The 21,030-nt window shown below is 45.6% G+C and overlaps 1 protein-coding gene across 3 annotated transcripts in view; it reads left to right on the top strand.

Moving 5' to 3' along the window:
- The first annotated feature begins 7,357 nt into the window (after window positions 1-7,357).
- The window catches only part of LOC134344501 (vasoactive intestinal polypeptide receptor 2-like), a 201,484-nt gene continuing 187,811 nt past the window's right edge, over window positions 7,358-21,030 (top strand). The window contains exons 1-3 of one of the 3 annotated variants that reach the window (XM_063044403.1): window positions 7,358-7,492; window positions 7,877-8,013; window positions 10,262-10,367. In XM_063044403.1, coding sequence (XP_062900473.1) covers window positions 7,963-8,013; window positions 10,262-10,367 — 157 coding nt within the window. In that variant the 5' untranslated portion in view covers window positions 7,358-7,492; window positions 7,877-7,962. Of the gene's footprint in view, window positions 7,493-7,743; window positions 8,014-10,261; window positions 10,368-21,030 lie in introns of those variants that run through there. The other 2 variants (XM_063044404.1, XM_063044402.1) reach the window with 2 other exon arrangements.

Genomic DNA, 21,030 nt, shown 5'->3' on the forward strand with positions numbered 1-21,030 from the left:
GGTCAGTGACTAGTGATGTGCCTCAGGGATCTGTACTGGGTCCAATGTTGTTTGTCATATACATTAATGATCTGGATGATGGGGTGATAAATTGGATTAGTAATGATGCAGATGATACTAAGATAGGTGGAGTTGTGGATAATGAAGTAGGCTTTCAAAGCTTGCAGAGAGATTTAGGCCAGTTAGAAGAGTGGGATGAAAGATGGCAAATGGAGTTTAATGCTCATAAGTGTGAGGTGCTACGTTTTGGTAGGACTAATCAAAATAGGACATGCATGGTAAATGGTAGGGCATTGAAGAATGCAGTAGAACAGAGGAATGTAGGAATAATGGTGCATAGCTCGCTGAAGGTGGAATCTCATGTGGATAGGGTGGTGAAGAAAGCTTTTGGTATGCTGGCCTTTATAAATCAGAGCATTGAGTATAGGAGTTGAGATGTAATGTTAAAATTGTACAAGGCATTGGCAAGGCCAAATTTGGAGCATTGTGTACAGTTCTGGTCACCAAATTATAGGAAAGATGTCAACAAAATAGAGAGAGTACAGAGAAGATTTACGAGAATGCTACCTGGGTTTCAGCACCTGTTACAGAGAAAGGTCTTTATTCTTTGGAGTGTAGAAGATTGAGGAGGGACTTGACAGAGGTATTTAAAATTATGAGGGGGATAGATAGAGTTGATGTGGATAGACTTTTTCCATTGAGAGTAGGGGAGATTCAAACAAGAGGACATGAGTTGAGAGTTAGGGCGCAAAAGTTTAGGCGTAACACGAGGGGGAACTTCTTTACTCAGAGAGTGGTAGCTGTGTGGAACGAGCTTCCAGTAGAAGTGGCTGAGGCAGGCTCAATACTGTCATTTAAAGTAAAATTGGATAGCTATATGGACAGGAAAGGAATAGAGGGTAGGTGAAAGTAAGCATTCGGCACGGACTAGAAGGGCCGAGATGGCCTGTTTCTGTGCTGTAATTGTTATATGGTTATATGGTGACGCTGCTGTGGCATTCATTTTTCCATGTCAGGATGCTGCAAGTCTTTCATTCCTCTTTGTATGCTGAAGTATTTTGCTGTTGAATGCTCTCCCCTATTCCTCTATCCACATAACTCATTGAGTTGTGGTATAGAACATAGAGCATAGAAAACCTACAGCACAATACAGGCCCTTCGGCCTACAAAGTTGTGCTGAACATGTCCCTACCTTAGAAATTACTAGGCTTACCCATAGCCCTCTAGTTTACTAAGCTCCATGTGCCTATCTAAAAGTCTCCTAAAAGACCCTATCATATCCGCCTCCACCAGTGTTGCCGGCAGCCCATTCCATGCACTCACCATTCTCTGAGTAAAAAACTTACCCCTGACATCTCCTCTGTACCTACTCCCCAGCACCTTAAACCTGGGTCCTCTTGTGGCAACCATTTCAGCCCTGGGAAAAAGCCTCTGACTATCTATACGATCAATGCCTCTCATCATATTATACACCTCTATCAGGTCACCTCTCATCCTCCATCGCTCCAAGGAGAAAAGGCCAAGTTCACTCAACCTATTCTCATAAGGCATGCTCCCCAATCCAGGCAACATCCTTGTAAATCTCTTCTGCACCCTTTCTACGGTTTCCACATCCTTCCTGTAGTGAGGCGACCAGAACTGAGCACAGTACTCCAAGTGGGGTCTGACCAGGATCCTATATAGCTGCAACATTACCTCTCGGCTCCTAAATTCAATACCATAATTGATGAAGGCCAATACACCGTACGCCTTCTTAACCACAGAGTCAACCTGTGCAGCAGCTTTGAGTGTCTTATGGACTCAGACCCCAAGATCCCTCTGATCCTCCACATTGCCAAGAGTCTTACCATTAATGCTATATTCTGCCATCATATTTGACCTACCAAAATGAACCACTTCACACTTATCTGGGTTGAACTCCATCTGCCACTTCTCAGCCCAGTTTTGCATCCTATAAACGTCTCGCTGTAATTTCTGACAGCCCTCCACACCATCCACAGCACCTCCAACCTTCGTGTCATCAGCAAACTTACTAACCTATCCCTCCACTTCCTCATCCAGGTCATTTATAAAAATCACGAAGAGTAAGGGTTCCAGAACAGATCCCCGAGGCACACCACTGGTGACCGACCCCCATGCAGAATATGACCCGTCTAAAACCACTCTTCGCCTTCTATGGGCAAGCCAGTTCTGGATCCACAAAGCAATGTCCCCTTGGATCCCATGCCTCCTCACTTTCTCAATAAGCCTTGCATAGGGTACCTTATCAAATGCCTTGCTGAAATCCATATACACTACATCTACTGCTCTTCCTTTATCAATGTGTTTAGTCTCATCCTCAAAAAATTCAATCGGGCTTGTAAGGCACGACCTGCCCTTGACAAAGCCATGCTGACTACTCCTAATCATATTATACCTCTCCAATTGTTCATAAATCCTGCCTCTCAGGATCTTGTCCAACAGCTTACCAACCACTGAGGTAAGACTCACTGGTCTATAATTTCCTGGGCTATCTCTACTCCCTTTCTTGAATAAAGGAACAAAATCCGTAACCTTCCAATCCTCTGGAGCCTCTCCCGTCCCTATTGATGATGCAAAGATCATCACCAGAGGCTCAGCAATCTCGTCCCTCGCCTCCCACAATAGCCTGGGGTACATCTCATCCGGTCCCGGCGACTGTGATGGTCAATGTCTCCATTGTTTGAGACTGCAGAATTACAAAGCCAGGAATATAAAGTAGGTCAACAGAATATTACTCAATTATTATTAGTTCATAAATGACTGTCAGTGATATGATCAGAGGATGGCTTAAATTCATTTGTTTGACACTCTTCCACTTGCAGTTCAAGCAACGATGTTCATCTGAAGTAATCAGTGCAAAATGGCATATTGTGCAATTATATTTAGCACTGGCGTCCTGATGTTAGCAATAATCATTTTCAGCTTCTGCCACTCTTAAAGATGTGGATCAACAATTTGTAAAAGTCTTTCAGTTTCCTTAATTCATTTCTCAGAATGCAGTCACAGGCCCGGCATTATTACAACTCTATGTACCCTAGAGACATCGCTGGTGAGCTCCCATCTGGGAGAGCTGAAGTTATTCTGGTTGCACTGAACCGATGGGCACTGAGTTCCAGGATTTAGTCAAGACGTTGGTGAGGACACATTTGGATTGTTGTGTTCGGTTTTAGTTACTCTGCTGTAGGAAGGATGCCATTAATCTAGAAAGGAAGCAGAGGAGATTTATGAGGATGTGGCCAGGACTCATGAATATCGATTTCTCCTTCCAGTACTTTTTCCCTCCCCCTCCCTTTCTTCTATTCCCCACTCTGGCCTTTTACCTCTTCTCACTTGCCTATCGCCTCCCCCTGGTGTCCTTCCTACTTCCCTCTCTCCTATCGGATTCTTTCATCTCCAGTCCTTGACCCTTCCCACCCCCTTGGCTTCACCTATCACCTTCTAGCTATCCTTACTCCCCTCTTCCCACCTTTTTATTCCTGTGCCTTCCCATTTCGTTCAGTCCTGAAGAAGGATCTCGGCATGAAATAGCAACTGCTTATTCATTTCCTTAGATGCTGCCTGACCTGCTGAGTTCCTCCAGCATTTTGTGTGTGTTGCTGTGGATTTCCAGCATCAGCAGAATCTCTTGTGTTTGTGACTACATGCAGTCCTTTTCCCAGGGAAGGGGAACTGAAATCTAGAGGACATCAGCTTAAAGTGAGAAGTGAAAGACATAAAAGGGACCTGAAAGATACTTATTCAAAAGGCGGTGCATATATGCACAGCACATATTGCCTAAAAGATGGCTTTTTAGAGCAGCTTGTGCTTGAACCCACTAGGGGAAAGGCAATTCTGAGTTAGATGTTGTGTAATGGACCAGATTTGATTAAAGAAAAACAACCCTTGGTAGGCAGTGATCATAATCTGATAGATTTCACCCTGCAGTTTGAGAGGGAGAAGGTAGTCAAATATATTAGTAATAAAGTGGAGTAAAGGGAATTACAGAAGCATGAGGGAGAAGCTGGCCAAAGTTGATTGGAAGAGGACAAAAGCAGGGATGATGGTAGAACAACAATGGCTGGAGTTTCTGGGGTCAATTTGGAAGTTAGGACAGATAAATCCCAAAGGTGAAGAAGTATTCTAAAGGGTAGATAAACACCACCATGGCTGACAAGGGAAGTCAAGGACCGCATAAAAGTACAAGAGGGGGCATAAATATAGCAAAAATAGTGGGAAGTTAGAGATTTGGGAAGCTTTTAAAAACCAATGCAGGGCAACCAAAAAACCTATAAGGAGAGAAAAGTTGAAATATAATGTTAAACTAGCCAATAATATAAAAGAAGGTACCAACGGTTTTTTTTCCAGATATATAAAGACTAAAAGAGAGGCAAGAGTAGACATCAGACTGCTGAAAAATGACATTGGAGAGGTAGAAATGTGGGCAAAGAAATAGCAAATAAACTTAATAAGTATGTATTTTGTGTCAGTCTTCACGATTGAAGACACTAAAGGTATGTCAGAAATTTGAGTGTCAGGGGGCAGAAGTGAGTGTAGTTGCAATTACTAAGGAGAAGGTACTTGGGAAGTTGAAAGGTCTGAAGGTAGATAAGTCATCTGACCAGATGGACTACACCTCAGGGTTTTGAAAGATGTGTCTGAAGAGATTGTGGAGGTATTAGGAATGGTCTTTCAAGAATCACTAGTTATAAATTATAAATTGCAAATGTAACTCCACTCTTTAAGAAGGGAAAGAGGCAGAAAAAAAAAGTGCCTGACTTCAGTGGTTGGGAAGATGTTGGAATCCATTGTTAATGATGACATTTTGGTGCACTTGGAGGCACGTGATAAAATAGGTAAAAGGCAGCACAGTTTTCTGAAGGGGAAATCTTGCCTTTCAAATCTTAAGCGATTCCTTGAGGAAATAACTGGCAAGATAGACAAAGTCAGTGGATGTCGTCTGCTTGGATTTTCAGAGGGCCTTTGAAATGGTTGTTGTGCATGAAACTGCTAAGAGTCAGTGTAGAAACAGGCCCTTCAGCCCATCTAGTCCATGGTAAGCTAGTCCCTTCGACCTGCACTGAATCATAACCCTCAATACCCCTCCCATCTGTATACGAATACAGATTTCTCTTAAGTATTGATATTAAACCTGCATCCGCCACTTCCACTTCTGCTAGCAGATCATTCCATACCCTCATGTTCCCCTTAAACATTTCATCTTTCACCCCTAACCCATGACTTCTAGTTCTACTCTCATTCAGCCTCAGTGGGGAAAAAATGGCTTGTTCTTAGACAATGAGACTATCAGACATAGGAGCAGAATTAGGCCATTTGGCTCATCGAATCTGCTCCGCCATTCCATCACGGTGAAGTAATTATCCCACCCAACCCTATTCACCTGCCTTCTACTCGCAACCATTCATGCCCTGACTCATCAAGAACTTATCAACTTCTGTTTTAAATATATTCAGTGCTTAACAAGATAAAAGCCTATTTTGCTTCAGGAAACATACTAGCATGAATAGAAGATTGGCAACTAGAAGGAGGCAAAGTGTGCGAATAAAGGGGGCCTTTTCTGGTTGGCTGCTGGTGACGAATGTTGCTCCACATGTCTCTGTGTTGGGTCCTCTTCTGTTCACATTATGTGTCAATGAGTTGGATAATAGAATGGTTGGCTCTGTGGCCAAAATGCAGATGATACGAAAATAGGTGGAGGGGTAAGTAGTGGTGAAGAAGCAGAATGTCTGCAGAAGGACATAGACAATGGGGGAATGGGCAAAGAAATGGCAGATGGAATATAGTGCAGGGAAGTGCATTGTGATGCACTTTGTAGAAGGAATAAAGGTGTGGACTATTTTCAAAAATCAGAGGTGCAGGGTTCCCTAAAGGTTAATTTTCAGGTTGAGTCAGTGGTAAGGAAAGCGAATGGAACATGGGCATTCATCTGGAGAGGACTAGAATATAAAAGCAAGGATGTAATGCTGAGGGTTTATGAAGCATTGGTCAGACCGCACTTGGAGTATTGTGAGCAGTTTTGGGCCCTTTATCTAAGAAAAAATGTGCTGGCTTTGATGAGGGTCCAGAGGAGGTTCACAAGAATGATACTAAGAATGAAAGGGTTAATGTATGAGAAGGTTTGATGGCTCTGGGCCTGTACTCACTGAAGTTTTAAAGGATGAAGGGTTATCTCATTGAGACCTATTGAATATTGAAAGGCCAATATAGAGTGGATGTGGAGAGAATGTTTCCAATAGTGGGAGAGTCTAGGACCGGAACAATCAGCCTCAGGATAACAAGATGTCCATTTAGAACAGAGATGAGGAGGAATACCTTTAGTCAAAGCGTGGTGAAGCAGCGGAATTAATCACCATAGATGGCTATGGAAGCCAGTAATTGGATATATTTAAAGTAGAGGTTGATAGGTTCTAGATTAGTCAGGGCATTACAAGGTTATGAGGAGAAGGCAGTTGAATGAGGTTGAGAGGGATACTAAATCAACTCTGATGGAATGGCGGAGCAGACTCGATCACCAGATAGCCTAATTCTGCCCTGATGCCTTATGGTCTTATACAGAACAATGTGCAGCAGAAATATGTAGAGGAAAGCATGGATAGAAGGGTTTTAATGGTTATGGGCCAAATGCAGTCAGATGCGATCATCTTGGTGGGCATTATGATGGCATAGACAATTTGGGCCGAAAGGTCTGTTTCTGCGCTTTAATACTCTGAGTCTCTCAGCCATTTTGGCAGCCTCATTATCCAACAGGATGCTGTGTGTATCATTTTCTCTGATGGGACCACCTATATACTACTTCAGAAAACTTTCCTGGACACACTTAACAAATTCTCCCCCGTCTAGTCCCTTAGCACTTAGATGCAGTCCTGGACAATATTAGGGGAGTTAAAAATCATCTACTGTTACAATCAGATTGTTCCTATAGCTATCTGCGAACTCGCTGCACATTTGCTTTTTAATTCTCGTTGACTACTGGAAGGGCGTGCGGAATAACCCGTCCATCCCGATAAAACAACAGTTCCTCGGAGGGGACAAAGCATCTCTCTCCGTCTTTCCCAAAGCTGATGTTATTCTCGATAGTAAACTGCCAGTGAGGTGTTTCAGCGAGGGAGGCGCGAATGCCCGAAGATCGGCCAAGTATTGCGGTCGCGGCTCCCAGCTGACAGAGTGCTGGGGTGGTGCTTGGACTGGCTTTGATGTTGACTAGCATCTCGAAGCTCACGGCGCCCTATCCTGGACAGTTCCCTCCGCCTCCGAGACCGCAGCCCTCGGGGACTCGAGTGAAACTCGGCCGGCCGCGAGAGTGGACACACGCCCCGGGTTCAGAGAAGGATGGGGTTCGGGGGGATGAGACTCACCTACAGACGTGTCCCTGGTCCCTGATGCCGTGGAAGACAGCGCTCGGTCGAAATTGCCTGTGCTGAGGAGGACGGAACGAGCCAAATTATTGCAAAGTGAAGGCGGCAAATCCGGAGAGGTGGGCGATGGCGGGAAGAGTGGGAATGAGGGTGGTAAGGAATAGAAGGAGACAGATGGAGAGGGGAAACTAAGAAGAAAATGGACTGGGAAGAGGTAGGGAGGGGAGGAGGGCGAGAGGAGATGACAAGAGAGTGAGAAGAAAGGAAGAGGTAGAGAGGGGAAGGAATGGGAGGATACAGACAGGAAGAAAGAGTATGAGGAGGCGGGGATTGGAAAAGAAAAGGGCAAGGCAGGGTGGGGTTAAGGAGCGGGGTGGGAGGGAGAAAATAGGGCGAGCCATGGACTTGTCTGAATGGATCACTGCTGAACTTCCCCTTCGCGAAGTTGCCCGGGGAGAGGTGAAGCGTCGGTTCGTTTCTGTAAACTCCCTCCTTCCCAACAGAGGTCTTCCTCAGCCGTGGGGTCGGGTAGTGCTGCGGCCAAGAGAAAGGAGAGACAGGACTCGCGAAACAAGACCGAACCTTCGAAATGAGAGGCATTCTGCTGCACATCTCCCTCAGTCTCTGCTCTTTCCTTTCTGTGAGTATCAGGTCGAGACCGATGCACTTGTTGATAAGTCGTCACGGGCGCAGTGCTTAAGTGAGAGAAGTTTGATCAGGAACGCGATTCCAACCCCCCCCCCCCGCGTTTTACTGTCAACGTTGGTTAAATATATACATAGGTCTTCTTCCTGGTCAGTGTATTCCTAAATTTATCCACAACCTTATCCGTTTCCGTTGTGGATAATCTTTAAAAAACGGAAGAAATGCAGGAGCAAAATATCCGCTTTTTCAGCAATTTTAAATCACCGAAATTTAATATTTCTCTCTTCACACGTACGAAGTAATTCAAGCGTTTGTTGCTATGTATGTCTTTTTATTTCTCCGCCGCGCCCCCCCCCCACCACCCGATCCTGTCTTTCGTACCGTTTCAATGTTGTTACATTTTGTGCGATTTCAGGTTATTTTGGGTCCCATTGTTGCAATTAAGCTAAATAGAGAAGTAATAAAGATTCCAGCATCCTCGTATCTCCAGTTATTAATATATATTTGACAATCCCATTCTGCGCTGCACTGTACAGGTCACGGCGAAGACTAGCGTAATTTTTAGTTTGGTTCTGGAGACGCGGCAGCTTGTTCCCGGTGCAGAGTTAAACGTTCAGCCCGTTTTAGTCAGCTCCCCGTTTTCTTTGCAAACTGTTCCATCCCGGTCTAACCTCATTGCAACCACGCAGCTGTGAACTGTACACAGACAGGTCACTTTATTTACAAAGCATTGTAAATTCTTAGATCACCTGCTGAAATCATTTAATTGTGCGTATAAAACTGGGGAGCGAATGCGATTATTACGGGTGAGGGGAAATAAAACTTACACACCAGTGGAATTCCTTTGCATATAATGAATCCCAAGTTAGGCAGATTGGGGATGAGCCGAGAGCGGGATATCAGAACCCTTTCATTTACTTGAAAAATATCACTCTGTGTGTGTGTGTTACCAGCGGGCAGGGTAGTGGGCTGATGCGTCGGTGTATCGATATACGGGTTAGACCATGTGACCCGACCATAGGACATAGTAGCAAAGTAGGCCATTCGGCCCGTCGCCTGTGGTCCGCCATTCGATCATGTCTGCTTTACTTTCCTTCTCAAATCCATTCTCCATCTCCCAGTAACCGTTCACGCCTCTACCAATCAAGAACCTATCAACCTCAGCTTTAAATATAAGACTATAAGCCATAGGAGCAGAATTAGGCCATTCGGCCCATCAAGTTTGGTCTGCCATTCCATCATGGCTGATGTATTATCCCTCTCAAGGTTCAAAGCAAATTTATTATCAAAGTACATATATCTCGCCATATAAAACCTTGAGATTAATTTTCTTGTGGACATACTCACCAATTCTATAGAATAGTAACTATAACAGGATCAATGAAGGATCAACCAGAGTGCAGAAGACAACAAACTGTGCAATTGCAAATATAAACAAATACCAATAAATAACGAGAACATGAGATGAAGAGTCCTTGAAAGGACTTCTTTCCCTGTAATCTTTATGAGTTGCTCCCCGTAACCTCTGACACCTTTGCAAATGAAGAACCCTTACCACACACGCAAAATGCTGGAGGAACTCAGCAGGCCGGGTAGCATCTATGGGGAAAAAAAAGTACAGTCGACGTTTTGGGCCAAGACCTTTTGGCAGGACTCCAGCATTTGTTGGTTTTGTGAAGAACTTGGCCTCGGCAGGCATCTGTGGCAATGAAATTCACCGATTCACTCCCTCTGGCTAAAGAAATTCCTCCCCATCTCTGTTCTAAAGGGAAGTCCTTCTATTCTGAGGCTGTGCCCTGTGGCTCCAGACTCACCCACTATAGGAAACATTCTCTCCACATCCACTCCATCCAGTCCTTTCGACATTCGATAGGTTTCAATGAGATTTCCCCCCCCCCCCACCAAATTCTTCCAAACTCCAGCGAGTCCAAGCCCAGAACCATCAAGCTCTCCTTTCGTTCCCGGAATTATTCGTATGCCCAATAACTTGGCCTCCATAGCCATCTGTGGCAATGAATTCCACAGATTCCCCACTCTGGTTAAAGAAATTCATCCAAAATGTTAATAACTTGGCATATTAATCGCTTCGGAGAAAGTCTTTTGTTAACTCCGAGTCACCTGAGATATTCGTCTGGTGCATAGACCCCAGGCAGCCGCGGTACCCAACTTGTGTGTTGCGTGCGGGCTACCGTCTGCTCTTTGCGTGTGAAGTTTAACGATTCGTTCCCTCATCCTGTCCGCAGGTCAACGGGCTCGTCAAGGATTGCCAGATAATGCTGGACATGCAGAGGGAGGAGCTTCGCTGTCTGACGGGACTGAAGCAGCTCAACGTTATAGATCTCTCTGAAGGTGAGGCGCTGTGTCTTTTTTACGGATCTGTGTCTGAAGTTCGGGAATTGATGAAAGGAAATGGAGGAAAGTTGGGAACTGGCCTTAATGTGACCCAAACGATGTAGAGTTTTACAGGAGCATTCCGAAAAACCAAAACTACATCACCGTCATAATCTGTCGACTCGGTAATGCCTAATATAACCGCAGAGATTAATTGTAACAATTATTTTAATCATTTTTAAAATATAGCCGGAGAGATAGCCAGTGATATTGGAATTTTCCCAAAAGTGGTGAGTAATGTAAATTTTAACAAGAACTAGCAGAGCAATATTTGTGGGGGAAAAACGCCCGCATTTAAGTAGCGCCACGTGCGACCTTGAAAGACTCAATGTACTTACAACCAGTGAAGTTTTGTTTTCCAGTCAGTGTGTACTTATCAAATAATAAAGTGGCTCTGTTTTTTTTTAGTTGTCTTGCGTAAGTAAAAGGAAAAGGTGATCTCTTGGATTTTAAAGGTTTTACTGACAGACTTAAGTGCGGAGCAATAAAACCTTCGTCATCTTATGACGATGTTCCTGATCTGTAGTTCAGGCACTGAAACACCCACACAGACTGTGAAGCTCCAACTCCAGTGAGGGCTTGGGAGATGGCGTGGGTGTTAATTGTTCATACTTGCTCACATATTTTCCCCGGTATTCCACTTGATCCGTTTGAGTGGCACAATACTGAAGACTCCCTTCACTTTGAACTGATGTAAGGATCAGTGCTGAGACCTCGACACACACAACATGCTGGAGGAACTCAGCGAGTCAGGCAGCATCTATGGACGGGAATAAACAGCCAACAATTTGGGCTCAGACCCTTCATCGGGACTGTTTGTGATAAATATTTAGATAAAAGTATAGGTTTCAGTAGGTACTTTTAATGTCAGAGAAATGTATACAATATACGCCCTGAAATTCTTTTTCTTCATAAACATCCATGAAAACAGAGGAGTTCCCCAAAGAATGAATGACAGTTAAAATGTTAGAACCCCAAAGATCCCCCTCACTTACAAGCAGCCGCAAGGCAACAACCGCCCCCCACCCCCACCAGCAAAAAAGCATCAGCACCGTCCACCGAGCACTGATGCGTGCAGCAAAGCATCAATAAAGATACAGACTTGCAGTACCCCAAAAACTACACGTTCATCCGGTCATTTGACATACCATTCTTTCCCAAATAAGGGAAAAAGAGATGTCCCCATTTCACAGCGGGAGGGGAGACATCACAAACAACTCGCTGATTTACGATGTTAAATGTCTGTTGTGTCATTTTTTCTGAGCTCTGCGCCCAGAGATTTGGCACCAAAAAGACTCAGATCTCCGGACACACAACCCCTAGCAGCTAACCCGCTGCTCCTGATGTTCCGTGTTCTCCCACGATGCTTCAGTCAGGGGCACCGCCTAGAATCAGCACATTCCCAGACCCACAAAAATCTGCAACCCTGAAGGTGTGCTTTCCTTCCAGGTCGTGTCCTTGGGCTATCAGGCCGCATCACAGTTGGTCTGATTAGTAGGTTTGTAGGCAACACAGAAGTTGGTGGAGTTGTGGACAGTGGGAAAGTTATCAAATGATGCAATAGGTTCCACTCCCCCCATCTTCCATCCCCATTCTGGCTCCCCTTACCTCTTCTCTCCTTCTCACCTGCCCCTCCACCTTCCCTTTCTTTCACTCCTCTCCTGTCAGATTTCTTTTCCTTCAGTGCTACCTTTTCCACCTATCACCAGCTTCTCACTTCATCCCCCTCCCCCACCCACCTACCTTCCCCCATACCAGGCTTCACTTATCATCTCCTAGCTTGTACTCCCTCTTCTCCCCCAATCTTTTTATTCTGGCTTCTTCCCACTTTTCACGTCCTGATGAAGGGTCTTGGCCCGAAATGTCAACTGTTCATTCCTTTCCATAGATCAAAGTTCAAATTAAATGTTTTACCAAAGTACATATATGCCACCATATACAATCTTGAGATTCGTTGTCGTGCAGGCACACTCAATAAATCCATAGAATAATAACCATAACAGAATCAATGACAGACCACATTGACTTGGGCGTTCAACCGGTGTGCAAAAGACAACAAACTGTGCCAAGACAAAAAAAAAGAAATAATAATCATAGATAAGTAAGCAATAAATATCAAGAACATGAGATGAAGAGTGAAGAGGTGAAAGGGAGTCCATAGGTTGTGGGAACATGGGGCAAGTGAAGTTGAGTGAAGTTACTCCCTTTGATTCAAGAGCCTGATGGTTGAGGGGCAAAAACTGTTCCTGAACCTGGTTGTGTGAGTCTTGTACATTCTTCCTGAAGGCAGCAGTGAGAAGAATGCATATCCTTGCTGATGGGGGTCCCTGATGATGGATGCTGTTTTCCAGTGACAGCATTTCATGTGGATGTTCTCAATGGTGGGAAGGGCTTTTCCCTAGGATGAACTTTTTGTAGAATTTTCCGTTCCAGAGCATTGGTGTTCCCATAGCAGGCTGTGGTGCAGCCAGTCAATATACACTCCACTACACATCTATAAACATTTGTAGAAGTGTTAGATGTCATGCTGAATCTTTGCAAACTCTGAAGGAAGTAAGAGCACCACCACAGTTTCTTCATAATTGTGCTTATGTGCTGGGCCCAGGCAGGTTGTCCGAAATAATGACAATTATTTAAGGTTGCTGACCCTCTTCATTTCTGATCCTTCAATGATACCTGGGTCGTGGCCCTCTAGTTTCCTTCTCCTGATGCTGCCTGACCTTTTGAATTCCTCCACATTTTGTACATGTTACAATATACTACATAGATCAGATGGAAATTTGGGTGAAGAGGTGGCAGGTGTAATTTAATCCGGACGAGTGTGAAGTGCTGCACCTTGGCAGATCAAATGCAAGAGAAAGTATACAGTAAAAGGTAGGATCCTTGGGAGTGATCTTGGGTCTAAGTTCCCTGAAAGAGGCAAAGTCAAGTGGATATGGTGGTAAAGAAGGCTTGCGGAATGATCGCCTTCATTGCTCAGGGCATTGGTAATAAAAGTTGGGAAGACACCTTGCTGATTTGGAGAGGCAGAAGCAGATGTTGACTGGTTTGGAGTGTATTAGCTTGAGGGAGGACTTGGATAAACTTGGATTGTTTTCATTGGAACAACCTAAGTAGAACTGAGTAAAGTTTTGAGATTCATAGATAGGGTAGGTAAACAGAATCTCTTTTTTCAGGGTGGGAATAGCAAAGACTAGAGTGCATAGCTTGAAGATGAGAGGGGAATGTTTAAAGGAAATGCGCAAGATGTTTTTTTTAAGCAGAGGGTGGTAGATGCCGGGAAGTGGTAGAAGCAAATAGTAGGGTAACATTTAAGAGGAATTTAGGCAGATTTGTAAACAGAAAAAGAACAGAACATAGAACAGCGAGGGCTGGTGACACACCACGTCGGCGAGTCCCCCCAGGCTGGCAATTCTCAGGATCAGAGGTCCATGCAGTTAGAAGGCTCAGTAGCCAGTGACCCCTAGGTCAGTGGGTGCGAGGGAGAAAAGGGGCTTGTTTTTCTGTTGTTTTGTCGTTGTTGCTCTGGTGGATATGCTACGTCAGTGCCAGAATGTGTGGCCATACTTATGGGCCGCCCACGGCATTGCCTTGGGCTGCGTTGATTGTTAATGCAAAACAACGCATTTCGCTGCGCGTATAATAAGTAAGTGAATCTGAATCTATACAGCACAGTATGGGCCTGAAGGCCCACATTGTTGTGCTGACCTATACAAACCTAGTCCATGAGCAATCTAACCCTAAACTCCTACACAGCCCCTAACCCTCCTTTTTTTAAAATCCCTATTTGTCACATGTGCGCTGGCAAAATCAGAACCCAAGTGCAGAGTAAAGTCAGAACACTGACGTATAGACGCATCAAGAATTTATTCCGAAAGAACATCAAAGGCACAGTCGAGCGACAGTGTGATAAATAACATTCCCAAAACGTGCACTCTGCGATTAGCTGTCATGGTCCGGATCGGGGTCCCTTTAAATTTAGCTTGTTTATGTTATGATCTGGACCGTTGCTTCCCTGTTTTCCTGTGTCCCTCGACTTTGCTGAATAGAGGCAATTAACACTGGGCTGAACCGGTAGTTTATAGTCTCCGGCTTTCAGCCGTTCGGTGCGGGAGCGTCTACAAAGTCACGGCGTGCCAATGTCATCTGGCCGGAGCAAGTCTTGTCTCCGCCCGAAGTGAGTGCCGGTAGTTCGCCTTTCCTCACCGGAGCAACCCTGTCCAGTTACCTCGCCGAAGCGAGCCTGCAAAGTTTCCTCATCAAGGTGGGTCCGTCAGTTAACCCACCGGAGAGAATCAAGAACCGCTGTCTACTGTTGCCGGGCCGAGTTGAGAGCTCAGCACTACCCGGAGGTTCCAAGCACCACGTCCTGGCTCCAGCGGCATCCAAGTACCAAGTCCACATCCTGGCTCTGGCGGCGTCCAAGTGCCACATCAAGTTCTGGCCCGGCGGTCTGTGATTCCTGTCCTACCCCCTTGTCTGAATCCCTTCTCTGCCCCTCTCGCCTCTAGCCCTTGTCTGCAGCCCCCGCCTGCACTTCAGTCTAGTTCCATCACCGGAGCTAGATAGGTACTGTCTGGTGTTCATCCGTGTTGTCTTGTCTTGTCCTCGCCTTCATGGGGTAAGTCAGGCCGTCTTGCCATTGCCCCGTGGGGACTCATGTCTCGTCCTGTCCTCGCCTCCGTGGGGTAAGTCAGGCCGTCTTGCTGTTGCCCCGCGGAGGGTCATGAGTCCCGGCCCTATGTCCTGTACCCAAAGAGGGGTCCCGGCTCTCTGTTCTGTGTGTGAGTCCCGGCCCTATGTCCTGTACCCAAGGAGGGGTCCCGGCTCCCTGTTCTGCGTGCGAGTCCCGGCCCTATGTCCTGTACCCAAGGAGGGGTCCTGGCTCTCTGTTCTGTGTGTGAGTCCCGGCCCTATGTCCTGTACCCAAGGAGGGGTCCCGGCTCTCTGTTCTGTGTATGTGTCCATGGTTCCATGTACTTGCTCACCGAGACCGAGGCTCTGTTTTCCATGTTCCTCCTCTCCCTAGCCTATGTCATGTCCATGGGGTCCGAGCCCGAGGCAAGACCCAGGTACTGGGTCCTTGCCCAGTCTCGGGCTCGGAGTCCATACCCTAGCCTCTTCATGTCTCCTCTAGTTCTGGGAGCTGATTCCGAGTCCTAGCCCAGACCCTTGGTCCCAGCCTAGTCGTAGTCCTCAGTCCTTGTCCAGTTCGCTACTCCTGCTCCTGCCTAGCTCTGCTGATATCAAACAATGAACTAAATTTAATTAACCTCACAAGAAGTGTCTTGTATTTGGGTCCACCCTTGCTCCCAGTGCCCTGCCATTGTGACATTAGCGCTTATCGGGCATCCGGTTAAATAATACAAACACCAGGAATTCCTGAGCCTGTCAAAATAAACGTAACTAGCTTAAACTGAAGGTACCAGGAGACTGAATTACAAGGGGCAAGTCCTTTGAGAAGAACACAAGGAAGTCTGAATGATTAATGACTGTCATTAAATGACAATTAGCCAACTCAGGTGCTCAAAAAACCTTCAACCTCAGCACTCTCCAGTGCCCCCACAGGCCCAAAGAACTTATTACACCATGGTATCTACAACAGGGGGGTATTGACCACATGTGATGGGGTTAGTTTAGACTGGTATCATAATTGGCACAGACATAGTGGGCCATAAGTCCCTCTCTCGTGAGATACTGTTTTATGCTCAAAGGTAAGCAATAGGGTGGAGGTTTGAGCTGTATTCAATATTGCTGTTATCCACAAGGAACTCAGATTGTTAATTTTATTTTAAGATCTTCATGCTATCAAGCTTGATAGTTCTGATGCTTTAGCTATATGTAAAATATATCTGGAGGGCAATTTCTTCGGTCTGGTACATTTGAAAATAATGCCAAGCAGGAAATGTAACAATTCAGTTACACAGAATTGGTTCTTCTTTCACACGGGGTGGGGGGGGGAGGGGGGAAGGGGGAGGGGGAGAGGGGGAGGGGGAGAGGGGGAGAGAGAGAGAGAGAGAGAGAGAGAGACTGACTCAGAAAGACAGAGAGAAAGAGACCAGAGAGAGACAGACAGAAAGAAAGAGAGACAGAAAGGGAGAGATGGAGGGAGACAGAGAGAGAAACCAAGAGAAAGATAGAGAGAGAAAGAGACAGAGAGGCAGAGGTAGCGATGGGGGTGGGGGGAGGGAGAGAGAGGTGGGGGAGAGAGAAAAAGAAATATAGTGTTTGGCTTGTGTATCCTAAATCCACAAGGGAATGTAAAAACACAGCTGCTAAAATAAATGGTCCAGAAAATGCTGGGAACACTCAGGAGGTCAGGTAGCATCTGTGTGAGAGAAATAGAGTTAACAAACCAAACCATTAAATCTGCTGCCCTCTCCACAGTTACAGCCTGACTTGAAGAGAGTTTTCTTCTTTTGTTTCAAGTTTCTGGGATCTGAGTATTCTTCTTCCAGTGCAATTAATGAGTCAGAAGCATTTGCTTTCTCTCGGTATGATCTAGAATACTCTACTGCATATCCCACTGTCTTGGAGGACTCAGTACAATCAACGCATGCAATTAGCATTGACCAGGGACAAAAATCTCCCCTTACATTGATGTAATATCTTCCTTCTCTCACAGCCAAACATAGAACAGTCTTATGCTGTCTCAGGCAGCAGCAAGTAGCAGTAGAACAAATTAATCCATAACTTTGCGATTATTTGCCAGAAATTTGGCATATTTTTCCCAAACACACTCGATTCAACAGAGATATAGAGGTCATAGAGGTGACAATAAGAGATTACAATGTCTGACCCAATAGAGTTGGGAAGTTCCAAAGGTAAACAAAAGCAATCATAGAAAGAGGGAGATAGGGTTCCTCTTGTCCTCACCTACCATCCCACTGGCCTCCATGTCACCACATGATTCTCCGTAACTTCCACCATCTCCAACGAGATTCCATCACGAAGCACATCTTCTACAACCCCGCCCCCCACACACCTCCTCCCTCACTATCATTCAGGGCCTCGAACAGAAGGGGGAGGGGGAGAGGGGGAGGGGGAGAGGGGGAGAGAGAGAGAGAGAGAGAGAGAGAGACTGACTCAGAAAGACAGAGAGAAAGAGACCAGAGAGAGACAGACAGAAAGAAAGAGAGACAGAAAGGGAGAGATGGAGGGAGACAGAGAGAGAAACCAAGAGAAAGATAGAGAGAGAAAGAGACAGAGAGGCAGAGGTAGCGATGGGGGTGGGGGGAGGGAGAGAGAGGTGGGGGAGAGAGAAAAAGAAATATAGTGTTTGGCTTGTGTATCCTAAATCCACAAGGGAATGTAAAAACACAGCTGCTAAAATAAATGGTCCAGAAAATGCTGGGAACACTCAGGAGGTCAGGTAGCATCTGTGTGAGAGAAATAGAGTTAACAAACCAAACCATTAAATCTGCTGCCCTCTCCACAGTTACAGCCTGACTTGAAGAGAGTTTTCTTCTTTTGTTTCAAGTTTCTGGGATCTGAGTATTCTTCTTCCAGTGCAATTAATGAGTCAGAAGCATTTGCTTTCTCTCGGTATGATCTAGAATACTCTACTGCATATCCCACTGTCTTGGAGGACTCAGTACAATCAACGCATGCAATTAGCATTGACCAGGGACAAAAATCTCCCCTTACATTGATGTAATATCTTCCTTCTCTCACAGCCAAACATAGAACAGTCTTATGCTGTCTCAGGCAGCAGCAAGTAGCAGTAGAACAAATTAATCCATAACTTTGCGATTATTTGCCAGAAATTTGGCATATTTTTCCCAAACACACTCGATTCAACAGAGATATAGAGGTCATAGAGGTGACAATAAGAGATTACAATGTCTGACCCAATAGAGTTGGGAAGTTCCAAAGGTAAACAAAAGCAATCATAGAAAGAGGGAGATAGGGTTCCTCTTGTCCTCACCTACCATCCCACTGGCCTCCATGTCACCACATGATTCTCCGTAACTTCCACCATCTCCAACGAGATTCCATCACGAAGCACATCTTCTACAACCCCGCCCCCCACACACCTCCTCCCTCACTATCATTCAGGGCCTCGAACAGTTCTTCTAGGTGAGGTGACACTTCACCTGTGAGCCTGTTGAGGACATCTACTGTATCCGGTGCTTCCCGTGTGACCTTCTGTGTGTCGGTGAGACCGATGTATATTGGGAGACTGCTTCATCAAGCACCTTCAGTCCGTCCACCAGAAAAAGGCAGGATTTCCTGGTGGCCGCCTATTTTAATTCTACTTGCCATTCCCATCCCGGCATATCAGTCCATTGTGTCCTCTGCTGCCACGATGAGGCCACACTCAGGTTGGAGAAGCAAACTGTCTAGGTAGCCCTCTAACCTGATGATGATGAACATCGATTTCTCAAACTTCCGGTAATTGCCCTCCACATCTTCTCCTTCACCAATCCCCAACCCTGTTTTCCTTTCTCACTTTATCGCTTTACCCACCTATCACCTCCCACTGGTGCCCCTCCCCTTCCCTTTCTTCCATGGTCTTTTGTCCTCTCCTATCAGAATCCGCCTTCACCAGTCCTCTATCTCTTTCACCAATCAACTTCCCAGCTCCTTACTTCATCCCCTCCCACTCTCCCAGATCCACCTATCCCATACCACCTTGTACTACTTCCTCCCCTCCCCTCCACCTTCTTACTCTGACTTCTCCTCTTCCTTTCCAGTCCTGATGAAGGGTCTCGGCCCGAAACGTCAACTCTTTACTCCTTTCCGTAGATGCTGCCGGACCTGCTGAGATCCTTCAGCATTTTGTGTGTGCTGCATAGAAAGGGAGAGATAATTACTTCAGGAAGAAATCCAGATAAATAATTAGAAAAGACAGTATTCAGAAAGACCAAATGAGAGGTCGAATATAAAGGCCAGTACACTGTTAATGGCAAGATCAACAGTGTTGATGTACAGAGGGATCTTGGGTTCCAAGTCCATAGCTCCCTGAAAATAGCTGCTTAGATTGATAAGTTGGTAAAGGAGGCATATGGCACACTTGCTTTTATTAGATGAGGTACTGAGTTCAAGAGTCAGAATGCTATGTTGAAGCTTTACAAAACTTTTGCTCAGCATGCATCTGGAGTATTGTATTCCATTCTGGTTGCCCCATTACACGAGGGATGTGAAGGCTTCAGAGAGAATGTAGAAGAGTTTGACCAGGAAGCTGCCTGGATTAGAGGGTATGTGCCATAGGAAGAGGTTGGACAAACTTGGGTTGCTTTTCCCCAAGTGGCAGAGGATGTGGGGAGACCTGATAGAAGTTTATAAAATTGAGAGGCAAAGATAGAGATGACAGCCAGTATCTTTCTCCCATTGTTGAAATTTCTAAAACTAGGGGGTACTCATTGAAAGTGAGAGTGTGTAAGTACAAAGGAGATGTGCAGGTCAAGTTTTTTTTACACATGGAGCGCTGGAAGGCACTGTCATGAATGGTGGTACAGGTAGATAATATAGGGGTGTTTAGGAAACTCTCAGATAGTTAAAATTTCAAAGTAGATTTATTATTAAAGTACATATAGAAACATAGAAACATAGAAAATAGGTGCAGGAGTAGGCCATTCGGTCTTCGAGCCTGCACCGCCATTTATTATGATCATGGCTGATCATCCAACTCAGAACCCCACCCCAGCCTTCCCTCCATACCCCCTGACCCCCGTAGCCACAAGGGCCATATCTAACTCCCTCTTAAATATAGCCAATGAACTGGCCTCAACTGTTTCCTGTGGCAGAGAATTCCACAGATTCACCACTCTCTGTGTGAAGAAGTTTTTCCTAATCTCAGTCCTAAAAGGCTTCCCCTTTATCCTCAAACTGTGTCCCCTCGTTCTGAACTTCCCCAACGTCGGGAACAATCTTCCTGCATCTAGCCTGTCCAATCCCTTTAGGATCTTATACGTTTCAATCAGATCCCCCCTCAATCTTCTAAATTCCAACGAGTACAAGCCCAGTTCATCCAGTCTTTCTTCATATGAAAGTTCTGCCATCCCATGAATCAATCTGGTGAACCTTCTTTGTACTCCCTCTATGGCCAGGATGTCTTTCCTCAGATTAGGGGACCAAAACTGCACACAATACTCCAGGTGTGGTCTCACCAAGGCCTTGTACAACTGCAGTAGTATCTCCCTGCTCCTGTACTCGAATCCTCGTGCTATAAATGCCAGCATGCCATTCGCCTTTTTCACCGCCTGCTGTACCTGCATGCCCACTTTCAATGACTGGTGTATAATGACACCCAGGTCTCGTTGCACCTCCCCTTTTCCTAATCGGCCACCATTCAGATAATAATCTGTTTTCCTATTTTTGCCACCAAAGTGGATAACTTCACATTTATCCACATTAAATTGCATCTGCCATGAATTTGCCCACTCACCCAACCTATCCAAGTCACCCTGCATCCTCTTAGCATCCTCCTCACAGCTAACACTGCCACCCAGCTTCGTGTCATCCGCAAACTTGGAGATGCTGCATTTAATTCCCTCATCCAAGTCATTAATATATATTGTAAACAACTGGGGTCCCAGCACTGAGCCTTGCAGTACCCCACCAGTCACCGCCTGCCATTCTGAAAAGGTCCCGTTTATTCCCACTCTTTGCTTCCTGT

This window comes from Mobula hypostoma, chromosome 3 (assembly GCF_963921235.1).
Source record: "Mobula hypostoma chromosome 3, sMobHyp1.1, whole genome shotgun sequence".
NCBI lineage: Eukaryota > Metazoa > Chordata > Chondrichthyes > Myliobatiformes > Myliobatidae > Mobula > Mobula hypostoma.